The 17,464-nt window shown below is 41.9% G+C and overlaps 1 protein-coding gene across 1 annotated transcript; it reads left to right on the forward strand.

Annotated features, from left to right (window-relative positions):
- Positions 1–283: 283 nt before the first annotated feature.
- Positions 284–13,754, forward strand: LOC306864400 (myosin heavy chain, fast skeletal muscle-like; the record flags this gene model as incomplete). Its single annotated transcript, XM_079408410.1, has 39 exons — positions 284–484; positions 619–762; positions 832–988; positions 2,893–2,920; positions 3,022–3,133; positions 3,223–3,315; positions 3,425–3,488; positions 3,588–3,686; positions 3,770–3,873; positions 4,057–4,195; positions 4,276–4,394; positions 4,483–4,632; positions 4,720–4,890; positions 4,962–5,268; positions 5,504–5,571; positions 5,652–5,739; positions 5,819–5,936; positions 6,044–6,167; positions 6,659–6,795; positions 6,884–7,139; positions 7,225–7,467; positions 7,816–7,992; positions 8,096–8,241; positions 8,327–8,417; positions 8,520–8,909; positions 8,987–9,113; positions 9,213–9,331; positions 9,420–9,616; positions 9,708–9,891; positions 9,975–10,140; positions 10,239–10,363; positions 10,573–10,881; positions 10,988–11,191; positions 11,285–11,410; positions 11,553–11,723; positions 12,402–12,506; positions 12,596–12,691; positions 13,505–13,657; positions 13,737–13,754. The coding sequence occupies 39 exons, from the start codon at positions 284–286 to the stop codon at positions 13,752–13,754; spliced, it is 5,826 nt and encodes a 1,941-aa protein (XP_079264536.1).
- Between the last annotated feature and the right edge of the window lie 3,710 nt (positions 13,755–17,464).

Below are 17,464 nucleotides of genomic sequence, written 5' to 3' on the forward strand. Positions count from 1 at the left end.
TCTATCTATCTATCTATCTATCTATCTGTGTGTGTTTGTGTGTGAGACTAGTCATTTACTTTTTTTTTCAGAATCCTGAACTTGACTGCTGCCATTTAGATCTGAGCATAATACAAGGTAAATAACTTGCAACAGATGGTGACAATTTGATCTGTTTGGAGGTTTCACTGATTGGAACATACTAGGAGAATTAGAGTTGAAAGTTAGACAACGACAATCAAAAAGTGAATCTAAGTATATCAGCATGGTGATGTTAGTTCTGCTCCACAGTTGAAGTACAATCATGGGAGATGGTGAAATGGAGTGTTTCGGCCCGGCGGCCATTTACCTCCGGAAGCCAGAAAGAGAGAGAATCGAGGCTCAGACCACCCCCTTTGACGCCAAAACGGCGTTCTTCGTGACAGATGCAGCTGAGATGTACCTGAAAAGTACTCTTGTTAGCAGAGAGGGTGGCAAAGCTACTGTCAAAACTCACTGTGGGAAAGTAAGTATGATAGATTAAACAAACAAACAAAAAACTATTTCATATGTTACTGTGCTTGAGTTCAGGGGTTAAAGTTGTTCACTTAAATAGTGTAGAAATGTGTGCACAAAAAGTCTAAACAATGTTCATTACAGACTGTCACAGTAAAAGAAGATGAAATCTTCCCAATGAATCCTCCCAAGTTTGACAAAATGGAGGACATGGCCATGATGACCCACCTCAATGAGCCTTCTGTGTTGTTTAACCTCAAAGAGCGTTACGCAGCATGGATGATCTATGTAAGTAAATCATAATTTCGTCCTGGAATAGGGCAGCAACCTTGTAAAACTGGATGATCTCCATTTCAGACCTACTCTGGCTTGTTCTGCGCCACTGTCAATCCATACAAGTGGCTACCAGTGTACGACGCAATTGTTGTGGCTGGATACAGAGGCAAGAAGAGGATTGAAGCCCCACCGCACATCTTCTCCATCTCTGACAACGCCTACCAGTTCATGCTCACTGGTAAGGGATTCCAGCAGTCTCAACAAATAACAGTTAAAAAGACAATGAAAAAAAAATACACTTTATAATAACAAGTGTGAAGTATTAGTGTATAATTCATTGTGTTACGGGGGGCTGACGAAACGTGAGACGTGCGGATCCATATGCAAAGCTTTATTAAACAACATGGTCAAGACAGGCAGGGTCAGAGATCGGCAAACAGGTATGGTGGAGGCAAGACAGAGCAATCCGTGGAGCAAGCGTGGGTCGACGATCAGCGAACAGTATCCAAAGGGGCAAGGCAGAGAGATAGTCCAGAAACGAGAGCAATAGTCCAAACGGGGAGCGAACAGAGTCCAAACGGCAAGGCAAAGGGGTAAATCCAGGAAACAAAGGCAGGTATCAAAAACACAGGTAAACAGGCTAGGCAAGACTACGACTAGGGCTCCGTAGAGTAGCTATCGCTATGAGAGTGATAAGTGCTAAACAATACTCGGCCCTGAGCAAGAGCAAGTCCCAGACTTAAATAGTGAGTGAGTGATTGTGAAATGATAATCAGGTGTGTGTGATGTGTGAATGGTGACAGCTGTGATCTGTGCAATGGATTGTGGGAACTGTAGTCCAGTGTGCTGTGTAGTGTAAGAGTCAATGTGGTGAGTGAGTGACATCTGGTGGCGAGTAAACGGAAGAGCATGGCCAGGATTCGTGACACATTGTCTATAAATGGCTGTTTTGACAGAGTTCATAGATAATCTAAATCCAAATAGTATGCATAAATGAAAGAGGACTGATGTTTTTTTTATCCTTACTTAACTACTTAGTAAACGATACCTAAAAAACGATACCTAAATGAGGTTTTTAAGATGAGGAAAATGAGTGGTACAGTTCAAATTAATGTTTAATTAGTAAGTGCTTCATAACAACCATTATTTTGCATTATTGTATAAAAAGTTACCTTCTTCTATATGCACTTATATGAATAAATAAATGAAATGTTAAGTTTAGGACAGGGGTCTCCAAACTTTTTTACACCGCGGACCGGTTACGGTTTGAAAAAAATCTTGCGGACCGGAGGGAGGGGGGGGGGTTGTTGTTGTTGTGGATGGTCTTTAAAACAGGTCGATTCATTTATACTGTTATCAGCCCATGTTGAAGTATATTCGTCTCTTGTCTCTTGAGAATATGCGCTGTTAATGAAGCGTTAGAAAACTCCATCAGTTTTTTTTACTTTAACTTTCTGTATCACTGAAGTTAAGATGTTCACCGGCATAACTATTGCGCAAAGTTTGCACGTTGCTGTTGTGATATCCATTGGCTCGCCTTCATGGTTTAAAACTGAAATATTTCCAGTATTGCGACGTAACTGCAACCCCCCATGCATATGTATCTTAAAAGCAGGGATACATGAAAGAGGAATCAAATTAGTATGCCGCGCTGTCTGAAACACGTCTCTATGCTTGTGCGCGCTGTACTGGCACAAACCCGAAGCGCGCACAAGCATAGAGACGTGTTTACCGATTTGATCAACTGCGATACGTTTAAGCCCTAATAGCCTATATGACAGATCAGAGCAATCTTTTATTTACTAATTTAACATGAAATCGTCAAATTGCTACTCGATATCAATAGCATACAACGAAAATACAGAATAATTAGAAAAATGATTTACGCACAATAAATAACAGAGCGTCATATCTATACACATTTTCCCCCGAACGTTCTCGCGACCCGGTAGGAATTCTTCCACGGCCCGTTAGTGGGTCGCGACCCGGTGGTTGGGGACCTCTGGTTTAGGATATAGCCTATTAATCTAATACCAATGCAAGAAAAATAACAAAAACTTCACAAACACTTTATAGCTTCAAGTTAATATAGAGTGCTACCTATTTTAGAAATCCTGTTAACATTTTACAATTTAATTTCAGATCGTGAGAATCAGTCTGTCCTGATTACGTGAGTAAATATTCTGCTGACACAACCTGAAGCTTTTGAATTATAATTGTAAATCAAATAAAAGATGTATGACTAAATTATGATCTCATATAAATCTCCAGTGGAGAATCTGGTGCAGGAAAGACTGTGAACACAAAACGTGTCATTCAGTATTTTGCAACTGTTGCGATGTCTGGTCCAAAGAAGGCAGAGCCTGTCCCTGGAAAAATGCAGGTTAGTGAACACCTATTCTAGACAATGTTATTAATGACAGTGTTTGTAACTCACCTCATGACTACCCACTGTCCTACAATTACATCTAGGGATCACTGGAGGACCAGATCATTGCAGCCAACCCTCTGCTGGAGGCTTATGGTAACGCCAAGACTATAAGGAATGATAACTCCTCTCGTTTTGTAAGTTGCTCCTATGAATCATCATTATTATTATTATTGCATGATAAATTTTCAATCACAATTTCAAAGCAGGCAAACAGTTGAGCTTTTATCAATGATTTCAATCTAGGGTAAATTCATCAGGATTCACTTTGGGACCACTGGTAAACTGGCCAAAGCAGATATTGAAACTTGTGAGTCAACACTGTTTTAAGCCAAACATTTTATTTGGAGGCTAAGATGTGGGTTGATCAATTGAACATATTTTTCCCTCTCTTTTTTTTCTTGGAAAGATCTGCTTGAAAAGTCAAGGGTAACATTCCAGCTATCTGCTGAGAGGAGTTACCACATCTTCTACCAGCTCATGACTGGACACAAGCCAGAGCTGCTCGGTGAGAAATCTACAGGATTGTGTTTTTCAGTTATTTCCATGTTTGAGAGCACTGTTAACATACTGCACATCAATTCTTTACAGAGGCCCTGCTCATCACCACCAACCCTTATGACTATCCAATGATCAGCCAGGGTGAAATCACTGTCAAGAGTATCAATGACGTGGAGGAGTTCATTGCCACAGATGTATGTGGACAACAGCAATATTATTTTTAGTAGTAGTATTTTTTAGATTCTATGCAATATATCTGAGCAAAAAAACATCAGAAAAACACCAGCTGGAACAGAATACTGCATGACACAGTGTAAAATACCCTTCTTTTTTGACTCTAATAAATAATGTGACTTATTTGGTCTGTGTAAAAACAGACGGCCATTGACATTCTGGGCTTCAGTGCTGATGAGAAAATCAGCATCTACAAGCTGACAGGTGCTGTGATGCATCATGGGAGCATGAAGTTCAAACAGAAGCAGAGAGAGGAGCAGGCCGAACCTGACGGAAATGAGGGTGATACAATTTTAGCACATATTAACATATAAAAATTAACTTAATTAGCAACAATAATGCATAAAACTCTGTTTCCTTAGCTGCTGATAAAATCGCCTACCTCATGGGCCTCAACTCCGCTGACATGCTGAAAGCTCTGTGTTACCCCAGAGTGAAGGTCGGGAATGAGATGGTGACCAAAGGCCAGACAGTACCACAGGTGATGACGTTATCAGCACATTTAACTTATGGATACAGTGAGAAACGTCTCAGACATAGTCATCATCATAGACCTTTGCATTTCTCAGGTGAACAATGCAGTCTCGGCACTCTGCAAGTCTGTCTATGAGAAAATGTTCTTGTGGATGGTCGTCCGTATCAATGAGATGTTGAACACAACGCAGCCTAGACAGTTCTACATCGGTGTGCTGGACATCGCTGGATTTGAGATCTTTGATGTGAGTATCAGTCATTAATGTCTCTGAAAGAATCAAGACATAAAAGATAACAGTCAGTTGCAATAATTGCTTTTGTTGAATTATCAGTACAACAGCTTGGAGCAGCTTTGCATCAACTTCACAAATGAGAAACTGCAACAGTTCTTCAACCATCACATGTTTGTTCTGGAGCAAGATGAGTACAAGAAAGAAGGCATTGAATGGGAGTTCATAGACTTTGGTATGGACTTGGCTGCCTGCATTGAGCTCATTGAGAAGGTAAGAGGATATTCAGTAAATTAAACTATTCACATTGTGCCTGTACTTGAGTGTGAATATTTCTTCAACAGCCAATGGGCATCTTCTCCATCCTTGAAGAGGAGTGCATGTTCCCAAAGGCTACAGACACAAGTTTCAAAAACAAGCTGCATGATCAGCATCTGGGAAAATGTGCAGCTTTCCAGAAGCCCAAGCCTGCCAAAGGTAAGGCAGAGGCCCACTTCTCTCTGGTGCACTACGCCGGCACTGTGGACTACAACATTACTGGCTGGTTGGACAAGAACAAGGATCCACTGAATGACTCGGTTGTGCAACTTTACCAAAAGTCATCACTCAAAGTGCTGGCCCTCCTGTATGCCAGTGTTCCAGGTGCAGAAGGTACAAACATCTGCATTTTCTCAGTTCCTTTGTTTTAATTATGTACAAGAAAAAAAAGGAATAAGATCATCAAGACGCAACAAACTATGTAATCACAGATTTTGAAGTTTCAAAATATGAAGTATATCTATACAAGATAACAATTAGATTCAACAAGATGTAAATAGAGATTTATTGAAGGGGTTAATGGAAAGCAACACACACACAAAAAACTTCTGTCATTGATATAAAACAGAGGGAGGTGGAAAGAAAGGAGGCAAGAAGAAGGGTGGTTCCTTCCAGACGGTGTCTGCACTTTTTAGGGTAAACAGATTCTCTCTCTTAATGAAGTTTGTGAAATTTTTCAACATTACAGATTAGATTAATTACAAACATTTCCACAGGAGAATTTGGGTAAACTGATGTCTAACCTGAGGAGCACTCACCCTCACTTTGTGCGCTGCTTGATTCCTAATGAATCCAAGACTCCAGGTAATCTTGATGCTTGAAGACTCAAATGCATCACAGTTTTGAAAAAATGTCTGGGACCTTAAGAACATTTGCAATTCAGGTCTGATGGAGAACTTCCTGGTTATCCACCAGCTCAGGTGTAATGGTGTCCTGGAGGGTATCAGAATCTGCAGGAAGGGATTCCCCAGCAGAATCCACTACGGTGACTTCAAGCAGAGGTAAAGACATCTTTTTGCAACTTCTTACTTAGAGATGATGTATCACCTAATCTTCACTTCCTTACATGATAACACAAGAATATGACTCTTCCCTAAATGTCCTCTAGATACAAAGTATTAAACGCTAGTGTCATCCCTGAGGGACAGTTCATTGACAACAAAAAGGCTTCAGAGAAACTCTTGGGCTCTATTGATGTTGACCACACCCAATACAAATTTGGACACACCAAGGTGAGCTACTCAGCAAATACACCATGTGGACAAAACTAATTAAACTCTTTTCTTCTCGTTTTTGACTCTGCTACAACACAATGGCATTGTAGAGAATTCAGTGCTTCCAAAGGTACTGAAACAGTCTGAGGAAGGAAGGCCTGAAGCATTTGAATAGGGGTTCAAGTCTAAGCTTTGTGCCAGTCAAGTTATTCCACACTACACCAGTTATTACCCCAAATAATTGTATATGGACCCCACTTTGTGTACTGGACACTGTCATGCCTCTCCAAACTGTTACATCAAAAAACAAAGGACAGAATTCTCTCAAATGTCATTCTATAGTATAGTGTAGAACATATTAGATTTTTTTTTCCCACTGGAATTACTGGAACAGCCAAAATCAATTATTATCAGGGCCATATAGTGTATCCCAGGCCACATCTATGCTGAAAAGCACTTGTTGGCTTATTCAACACTACACCAATAATATATTACAAATGTTGTTGTAGGTGTTCTTCAAAGCTGGTCTGTTGGGTACTCTTGAGGAGATGAGAGATGAGAAACTAGCAAATCTGGTTACTATGACTCAGGCTTTGTGCCGTGGATATGTCATGAGGAAGGAGTTTGTCAAAATGATGGAGAGGAGGTAAAATGAACTTACAATAATGTTTGGAACACAACTGTCTAGTACCACAGAGTGATAAAGACTGATTTACTGTTTACAATTTACACAGGGAGTCCATTTATACAATCCAATACAACATCCGCTCATTCATGAATGTGAAACATTGGCCATGGATGAAGTTGTACTTCAAGATCAAGCCTCTTCTGAAGAGTGCAGAGACTGAGAAAGAAATGGCAGCCATGAAGGAGAATTATGAGAAAATGAAAGAAGATTTAACAAAGGCATTAGCTAAAAAGAAGGAGCTTGAGGAGAAAATGGTGTCACTTGTTCAGGAGAAAAACGATCTTCTGCTGCAAGTAACGTCTGTGAGTATTTCAGCTCTTATTTATCCCAATATGGATCCTACAGCTATAAACATAAGTCATTAACTATGTCCATGTCAATGAACAGGATTCTGAAAACCTCTCTGATGCTGAGGAGAGATGTGAAGGGCTCATCAAAAGCAAGATCCAGCTCGAGGGCAAACTCAAAGAGACAAACGAGAGACTGGAGGATGAGGAGGAAATCAATGCTGAACTGACTGCCAAAAAGAGGAAACTGGAGGATGAATGCTCCGAGCTGAAGAAAGACATCGATGACCTGGAGCTTACCTTGGCCAAAGTGGAGAAGGAGAAACATGCAACAGAAAATAAAGTCAGTATTATATATATATATATATATATATATATGTGTGTGTGTGTGTGGAAGAGTTCAGATGCAAAAGCCTCTTAAGTGCCATCTGAAATTTTCATCTAAAATGAGCATTTTTTCAGGCTCCTATGTTTAGGTTCAGTAATTTTACTCTAATGGCAATGTATAGGTTATTTTATATGCAATTAAAGTGAAATAACCGAACATAAATATAGGAGCCTAATAAAAATGCTAATTTTAGAAGAATATTTCAGACGGCACTCTTCATATATTCATATATACAATCTATATATATATAGATTGTGATTCAGGCTGTTGATAATGAAACCAGTAATCAATGTTTTCATTTAGGTGAAAAACCTGACGGAGGAGATGGCCTCTCAGGATGAGAGCATTGCTAAGCTGACCAAAGAGAAGAAAGCCCTCCAAGAGGCACACCAACAGACTCTTGATGACCTTCAGGCAGAGGAAGACAAAGTCAACACTCTGACTAAAGCTAAAACAAAGCTTGAGCAACAAGTGGACGATGTAAGATGTTTGGCACAAGAATAAGACCATGAATCAATGGGAATCAATGAGAAATTAATATTGTTGGTAATTAATATTTGAATGCTCTGATTTGTCACAATAGCTTGAGGGCTCACTGGAACAAGAGAAGAAGCTCCGTATGGACCTTGAGAGAGCCAAGAGGAAGCTTGAGGGTGATCTGAAACTGGCCCAGGAGTCCATAATGGACCTGGAGAATGACAAACAGCAATCAGATGAGAAGATCAAAAAGTGAGTGGGCATGAGATTTTGAACTTTACACAATTACACAAAATAAGTATTTGGCACATTTTACAAAACAATAATTTAAAAACAGGAAGGACTTTGAGATAAGTCAGCTTCTCAGTAAGATTGAGGATGAACAGACTTTGGGAGCACAGCTTCAGAAGAAGATCAAAGAACTTCAGGTAACACTAACCCTAGTCTATCTGATGTGAAATGGTGAAGTAGATGCATAGCTGGAAAAATCCACATTACAAATATCAATAACTTTTTTTTTTTCCAATTAGGCCCGTATCGAGGAGCTGGAAGAGGAAATTGAGGCAGAGCGAGCTGCTCGTGCTAAAGTGGAGAAGCAGAGAGCTGATCTCTCCAGGGAACTTGAAGAGATCAGCGAGAGGCTTGAGGAAGCTGGTGGTGCCACTGCTGCCCAGATTGAGATGAACAAGAAGCGTGAAGCCGAATTCCAGAAGTTGCGCCGTGATTTGGAAGAGTCTACCTTGCAGCATGAATCTACAGCTGTAGCTCTCCGAAAGAAGCAGGCAGACAGTGTGGCTGAGCTCGGAGAACAGATCGACAACCTCCAGCGAGTCAAGCAGAAGCTGGAGAAGGAGAAGAGTGAATATAAGATGGAGATTGATGATTTGACAAGCAACATGGAGGCTGTGGCTAAGGCAAAGGTAATGTCACTAGATGATCATTAATAAGTACAAAATCATCTTTACAAACATATTCATTAAATCTCTAATGTCTTTAGGGTAATTTAGAGAAGATGTGCCGCACACTTGAAGACCAGCTGAGTGAAATCAAGACCAAAAGTGATGAAAATAGTCGCCAGTTGAACGACATGAATGCACAACGAGCAAGACTTCAGACTGAAAATGGTAAGAGAGTAAGCTAGACGTGTAAAAAACCTCAAAACAAAATTGAGTTAAAGATTCTGTTATTATATTTCATGCTAATATCTGTAACCTCTTACTAAGGTGAATTTAGCCGTCAACTAGAAGAGAAAGAAGCACTTGTTTCACAGTTAACTAGAGGAAAACAGGCTTATACTCAGCAAATTGAGGATCTCAAAAGACATATTGAGGAAGAAGTCAAGGTAGAGTTGCACATATTATTTTGTTTTGATAATAATAATAATGCTTTTTTGAAGAGTGTTTAAAATCCCAAAATGTACTGCCTTATAGGCCAAGAATGCTCTGGCCCATGCAGTTCAGTCTGCCCGCCATGACTGTGATTTGCTAAGAGAGCAGTATGAGGAGGAGCAGGAGGCCAAAGCTGAACTCCAACGTGGAATGTCTAAGGCCAACAGTGAGGTGGCCCAGTGGAGAGCCAAATATGAGACTGATGCCATCCAACGCACTGAAGAGCTTGAGGAAGCCAAGTAAATACAGCAACAAAAAAAGTCTTCAGTACCCTACATTTATTATCACAAATATTAGTAAGAATTCATGATTTCATACCACTTTCTTCAGGAAAAAGTTGGCACAGCGTCTGCAGGATGCTGAAGAATCCATTGAGGCAGTAAACTCCAAGTGTGCCTCACTGGAAAAGACCAAACAGAGACTGCAGGGTGAAGTAGAGGACCTCATGATTGATGGGGAGAGGGCAAATGCATTGGCTGCCAACCTTGACAAGAAGCAGAGAAACTTTGATAAGGTAAGAAAGATGTGGTTACTCTTCGAATCTAAACCTTGAACCATGGACTTGACTAATTAACAATGACTACATTTCTTTTTCAGGTCCTAGCAGAGTGGAAGCAGAAGTATGAGGAAAGCCAGGCTGAACTAGAAGGTGCTCAGAAAGAAGCTCGTACTCTCAGCACTGAGCTTTTCAAAATGAAGAACTCTTATGAAGAAGCTCTTGACCATCTCGAGACCCTGAAGAGGGAGAACAAGAATCTGCAACGTAAATGGCACATTTATTTTTACAGCAAGGATTTAAAAAAACAGAGATGCATTAAAAAAACTGAAAATGATGTACTATTGATTTTTAAATACTTTTAGAGGAGATTTCTGACCTCACTGAGCAGCTTGGAGAGACTGGAAAGAGCATTCATGAATTAGAGAAAGCCAAGAAGACAGTGGAGTCTGAGAAATCAGAGATCCAGACTGCACTTGAAGAAGCCGAGGTGCCATTCCTTTTTTGATACAATACTAGCATCACACCAGTGCTTTGAATAATATTAAAACATTGTACTATATATGTAGTGGTTCAAAATCTTAAATGAACGTAATTATTTCCTTCTTAAACAATCACAAATGTAGTGCCATAACTCTGGAGGCATATAGTACATTTTGACAAGTTTAAAAAGTCAATTATTTCCTTTTTTCCTTGCAGGGCACCCTGGAGCATGAAGAGTCCAAGATTCTTCGTGTGCAGCTGGAGCTGAACCAGGTGAAGAGTGAGATTGACAGGAAGCTGGCTGAGAAGGACGAGGAGATGGAACAGATCAAGAGGAACAGCCAAAGAGTGATCGATTCAATGCAGAGCACTCTGGACTCTGAGGTCAGGAGCAGAAATGATGCCCTGAGAGTCAAAAAGAAGATGGAGGGAGATCTGAATGAGATGGAGGTCCAGCTGAGTCATGCCAACCGCCAGGCTGCTGAGGCTCAGAAACAGCTCAGGAACGTCCAAGGCCAACTCAAGGTATCTCTCTGTAGAATGAGGAGCTTAAATGTTTAATAATATGAATATGATACATGAATTAACTGAAGCATGACATGCAACTAACAAAGAAAGAACATTGCCACAGGATGCCCAACTGCACCTTGATGAAGCTGTCAGAGGACAGGAGGACATGAAGGAGCAGGTGGCCATGGTGGAGCGCAGGAATAGCCTAATGCAAGCAGAGATTGAGGAGCTGAGAGCTGCACTGGAGCAAACAGAGAGAGGCCGCAAAGTGGCGGAGCAGGAGCTGGTGGATGCCAGCGAGCGTGTGGGACTGCTGCACTCACAAGTACAGAAAATGATTAAATACTAAGAGCAAATTCAGGTTACATGATAAAGTTTTAGTTAAATATGCACTAAACTACCTGCTTAAATCCTGCAGAATACGAGTCTTATTAACACCAAGAAGAAGCTTGAGGCTGATCTGGTCCAGGTTCAAGGTGAGGTGGATGATGCAGTCCAGGAAGCCAGAAATGCAGAGGACAAGGCCAAGAAGGCCATCACTGATGTGGGTGTTTGCATTCTGTTGCTCCATTCTAATTTAAACAGTTATTTGACTTTGTTTAGCTGCATGTGGTAAGAAAGAGATCATTCATGGAAGCTAATTCTATCTATATTGGTTCGCTTATTTTCATTGGCTTATATTTCAGGCTGCCATGATGGCTGAAGAGCTAAAGAAGGAGCAGGACACCAGTGCTCACCTGGAGAGGATGAAGAAGAACCTGGAGGTGACTGTCAAAGACCTGCAGCACCGTCTGGATGAGGCTGAGAGTCTGGCCATGAAGGGCGGAAAGAAACAGCTCCAGAAACTGGAGTCCAGGGTAAATTACAGGCTAAATACAAACTTATGGTGTGCTAGTGCTAGGAACGGTTGCCTTGTTCCGAGCCAGAGTGCGATAATACCCTCGCGTGCACTTAACGTTCTGCGTTGGAGCAGGCTTTTGTCATTACGATTCAACTTTTGTTTTGAAGAAAACAGGAAGAAAAGCGCTTTTGCTAATAGACTGTCTAATATATTTATCACTTATGCAGTGTAGTGATTTTAATTTAACTGTGCTGCACATTTCAGAAAATGATTATGGAGTCAGATGACATTGATGAATTTGCAGCTATTCTCGCAAAGTAGAAATACTGTTTATCAATAAGGTGAAAACCAGACCCGTTATAAACCTATATTCCTCAATACTCAAATTAACTGAAAATTGCTACTTTCCAAGTAGTAATAGATGTTTTTGTAGAAATTATGACAGTAGAGCACACATAAATAATAGCTGTTCTGTGCTCTGGTGCTGTTAGCGATCACACTACATGTGTACCACACCAGAGTCCAAATGAATCATGCTCTGGCTCACCTCTTCAAGCGGGCCAGGACATGGTTCAAAAGAACCAGACTTTGGGTGTGCTCGAGCATGGTTCAGATTGCCTAGTGTGAGTACACCTTTAGATGAACTGGCCATGGTAGAGATTTCACAGGTGACAACAATAACTCTCTACTGAAGGTGCGTGAGTTGGAGGCTGAAGTTGAAGCTGAACAGAGACGTGGTGCAGACGCTGTGAAAGGAGTGCGTAAATATGAAAGGAGAGTGAAGGAGCTCACCTACCAGGTAAAACTACACACGAATTAGACATTTAACACAGTTCATGATAATATGCATAGTTTAACCAAGACCATGAACAATTTTTACACCCAAAGACTGAGGAAGACAAGAAGAACGTGACCCGACTGCAGGATCTGGTAGACAAGCTGCAGCTGAAAGTGAAGGCCTACAAACGCCAAGCTGAAGAAGCTGTAAGTCTAATTTCAAATGGCTTGAGTGTGAAGAAAAAAGAAAACCAGAAACAGCCTGAACTTCATAACAACCCTAGTGAAAAATAAATATACTTAATTGTATTTAAAATATATTTATTTCATGATAAGTATACTAAAAATAGTCTATACTAACTGAAAATACATTCTAAATATAGTTATTTCTTATCTAAAAAGTCAATTATTTCTATAATATGCACTACAAATTCATTTGTAAAATACTATTCTTTTTTCAAATCCATTTGGGGAAGGATGAAATATATATATTAATATTTAAGAAAGTACACTGACTAGGTTTTTAATTCCATCTACAACATGTTTGTAACTTGTTAAAAGTGATTTTCACACATACCCATATAAACTAACTGGACGAAAGTCGTGAGAAGTCGTGGCCTAATGGTTAGAGAGTCGGACTCGTAATCCAAAGGTTGTGGGTTCGAGTCTCGGGCCGGCAGGGATTGTAGGTGGGGGGAGTGAATGTACAGCGCTCTCTCCACCCTCAATACCACGACTGAGGTGCCCTTGAGCAAGGCACCGAACCCCCAACTGCTCCCCGGGCGCCGCAGCATAAATGGCTGCCCACTGCTCTGGGTGTGTGTTCACGGTGTGTGTGTGTTCACTGCTGTGTGTGTGTGGATGGGTTAAATGCAGAGCACGAATTCCGAGTATGGGTCACCATACTTGGCAGTATGTCACTTCACTTCACTATAAGTTTTGACATTTTCTATTCAATACACTCAGTGCCATGAGTGCAATGCTCTGAAAGGGGTTGGATATCTTGTGTAATCCTAACAGGAGGAGCAGGCCAACACTCACCTGTCCAGGTACAGGAAGGTGCAGCATGAGCTGGAGGAGTCTCATGAGCGTGCTGACATCGCTGAGTCCCAGGTCAACAAGCTCAGAGCCAAGAGCCGTGAAGCTGGGAAGGTAACAAAAGATGATAATTATGTAGACAAAAGTGACTTTTTTATTCAGAAAATGTATGAAACATTTTCAATAAAATCTATTTTTTTTTTGTATTTTCAAGACTAAAGATGAAGAATGAAGACGTGAAAATACAACTACAAGCAAACATATGACTCACTTGTGCTAAGTTTTTCTGTGTCCATTAAATGGCAAAGCTTGACTTTGTTCTCCATTATTTTTTCCACTTTCAAACTTTATCACATATTCAATAACTGTTTTAAAAGACAATTCATGAGGCATGACGTGGTAAAGAACACAAATGCAGTGTACTGAAACTGCAATAGTAACAAAGAACCCCCCAAAAAATCAGAAAAAAAAGAAAACCAGAAACAGCCTGAACTTCATAACAACCCTAGTGAAAAATAAATATACTTAATTGTATTTAAAATATATTTATTTCATGATAAGTATACTAAAAATAGTCTATACTAACTGAAAATACATTCTAAATATAGTTATTTCTTATCTAAAAAGTCAATTATTTCTATAATATGCACTACAAATTCATTTGTAAAATACTATTCTTTTTTCAAATCCATTTGGGGAAGGATGAAATATATATATTAATATTTAAGAAAGTACACTGACTAGGTTTTTAATTCCATCTACAACATGTTTGTAACTTGTTAAAAGTGATTTTCACACATACCCATATAAACTAACTGGACGAAACCTTTGAAAGAGGATGCCACTTCATAACCCCAATGACATGTCCATGCTCACTCTGCCCAACTTGTGTCGATAAGGTATGAATGAAGCAACCCATCTTATGATCCTGCAGCTGTATGAAGGCCATATAATGTGTCTGTGGGGATTGTTTGTATTGTACATTGTCACCTAAGACTGTGGAACAAGAGACAATATCACATTCTGTGTATTGATATTTGTTTGTTCCTTCACCCATTAAAAGTGTCTTAAGTATTTTAATAATGTGATTTTAACATCGGCCTAAATATAATCTACAGTATGTTCAGTGAAGGGGCATGATAATTCAGTCTCTCCTCACCTTATACTTTCATGAGCTCTGAAATTCACCAACAATGGGTTTTGCTCTACTTTTGCTATACCTGAACTTCACACTATTGGGAATCTGTGTTGCGGATTTAGAAACTCATTGCAGCTAAAGACACAAGTTTCACCATGTATTCCAAATCTGAGAATGATAAAATTATTTTAAGATGATGCTGTATAATGTTTTAAAATGAGACTTTCTTTTAGGGCAAATCAAAGAAACTGTGAGGTATGAATTGAAACAGCCAGTATGTTTCTGCTAACAGGTGCTGTAAGGGCAGAGTTTCCAAACACAACTTTTGCCTACAGCACAAATGTAACAATGGGGGATATGCAAAATGTCTTAAGATGGCGCCGGTGAGATCGGCTGCCGTCACGACTGCTCCGACCAAACTTTGTCTTTTTTGTTATTTTTTCGTATTGTTAACTATAAACACCGGTTTCTTTTTGTAAGATGGCCATTCTTACATACGACAGGGCCACTCTTATTTCTATTGGTGCACAATGCACTAACCTTTCGCCGATTTTGAACCCGGACCCATCCTGGCCAAGCGAGATCCTGAGGAGGAACAAAGGACGCGACCCGTACCGGCGTCCTCGAGGGAAACGAGCCGGCGTCAGGAACAGGCTGAGGGCTCGCGCACACCGCGCTCCCTTACCAAGTGTCCTGCTCGCCAATGTCCAGTCGCTGGATAACAAACTCGATGACCTCAGGGCAAGAGTCAGGTTCCAGAGGGACATTCGGGACTGCAACCTTCTCTGCTTCACCGAGACATGGCTGAACCCAGCGGTACCAGACCACGCCATCCAGCCGGCCGAGTTCTTCTCGGTTTACCGCATGGACAGAACGCTGGACTCGGGGAAGACTAGGGGAGGTGGAGTATGTCTGATGGTGAACGAACACTGGTGCGACAGCGCGAGCATTGTTCCCCTCTCACGCTCCTGCACACCGAATCTTGAACTTCTGACCATCAAATGTCGCCCTTTTTATCTCCCTCGGGAATTTAGCTCGGTCATCGTCAGTGCCGTTTATATTCCACCTCAAGCGGACACGGACACTGCGATATGGGATTTACATGAAACACTACACCTTCACCAGACACAGCACCGGGACGCCGCATTCATTGTTTTGGGAGATTTCAACAGTGCCAACCTCAAGCGTGCACTGCCGAACTTCCATCAGCACATCAGCTGCCCCACCAGGGGCGACAGGACATTAGATCACTGTTACACCCCATATAAGAACGGCTACAAGGCACAGTCACAACCACCGTTTGGGAAATCGGACCACGCCGCCATCTTCCTCATGCCTGTTTACAAACAGAGGCTGAAACAGGAAGCCCCGGTGCAGAGGGAGGTCCAACGCTGGACGGACCAATCGGTGGCCGCTCTGCAGGACGCGCTAGATGACGCAGACTGGGACATGTTCCGGCGCAGCTCTGATGACGTCAGCTTGTTTACGGAAGCGGTTGTGGGATTTATAGAGAAACTAATGGATGATACGGTGCAGAAAACCATCATCAGGACGTTTCCCAACCAGAAGCCGTGGGTGGATAAAACCATCCGCGACGCCCTGAGATCCCGCTCCGCTGCCTACAACACAGGGCTCATCACCGGGAACATGGATGATTACAAGGCTGCATCTTACAGCGTGCGCAGATCGGTGAAGGAGGCGAAGCAGCGCTACGGGAGGAAACTAGAGTCGCAATTCCAACATGGCGACTCTAGGAGCCTGTGGCAGGGACTTAGAACCATCACGGACTATAAAACACCACCCTCCAGATCGGGGAATGCGGACGCCTCTCTGGCTGACGAGCTGAACACTTTTTATGCTCGCTTCGAGGCTGCAGCTAATCTCGCTAACGGCGCTAGCAGTGCTAACTGCATGCACGCTGAGGAAGCCGGTGAGGACAACGTATTCACCATCACGGAGCATGACGTGAGGAGGGCATTCAAGAGAGTGAACATCAGGAAGGCAGCAGGACCAGATGGCATCACAGGTCGGGTTCTGAAGGCCTGCGCTGACCAGCTAGCACCGGTGTTCACCGAGATCTTCAACCTCTCCCTGGAACAGTCCATAGTCCCCTCATGCTTTAAGCAGTCCACCATTGTTCCTGTCCCCAAGAAACCGCAGCCCACCTGCCTAAACGACTATCGCCCTGTAGCCCTCACATCAGTGGTGATGAAGTGCTTTGAGAGACTGGTCAGAGACTTCATCATTGCATCACTACCAGACACACTGGATCCACTACAGTTTGCGTATAGACATAACCGCTCCACGGAGGATGCCATCTCACACCTCCTCCACACCACAACAAGTCACCTGGACTGCAGAAAAGGGAATTATGTAAAAATGCTGTTTGTGGACTACAGTTCAGCGTTTAACACCATAATTCCCTCCACACTCACCTCCAAGTTGGAGGTCCTTGGTCTCAGCACATCCTTGTGCCAATGGATCTCCAGCTTCCTGAAGGACAGACAGCAAGCCGTACGGATGGGTAAACACACCTCATCCTCCATCACCCTAAGCACTGGAGCCCCTCAAGGTTGTGTTCTGAGCCCCCTGCTGCACTCACTGTACACTTATGACTGTGTGGCCACTTCCAACTCCACCACCATCATTAAGTTTGCTGATGACACTGTTGTGTTGGGCCTGATCTCAGACAACGACGAGACGGCCTACATACAGGAGATTAAGAACCTGGAGAGTTGGTGCCAGGTGAATAGTCTACACCTGAACATCAGCAAAACTAAGGAGCTGATAGTGGACTTCAGTAC

This window comes from Barbus barbus (genome assembly GCF_936440315.1).
Source record: "Barbus barbus genome assembly, chromosome: 45".
Lineage (NCBI taxonomy): Eukaryota > Metazoa > Chordata > Actinopteri > Cypriniformes > Cyprinidae > Barbus > Barbus barbus.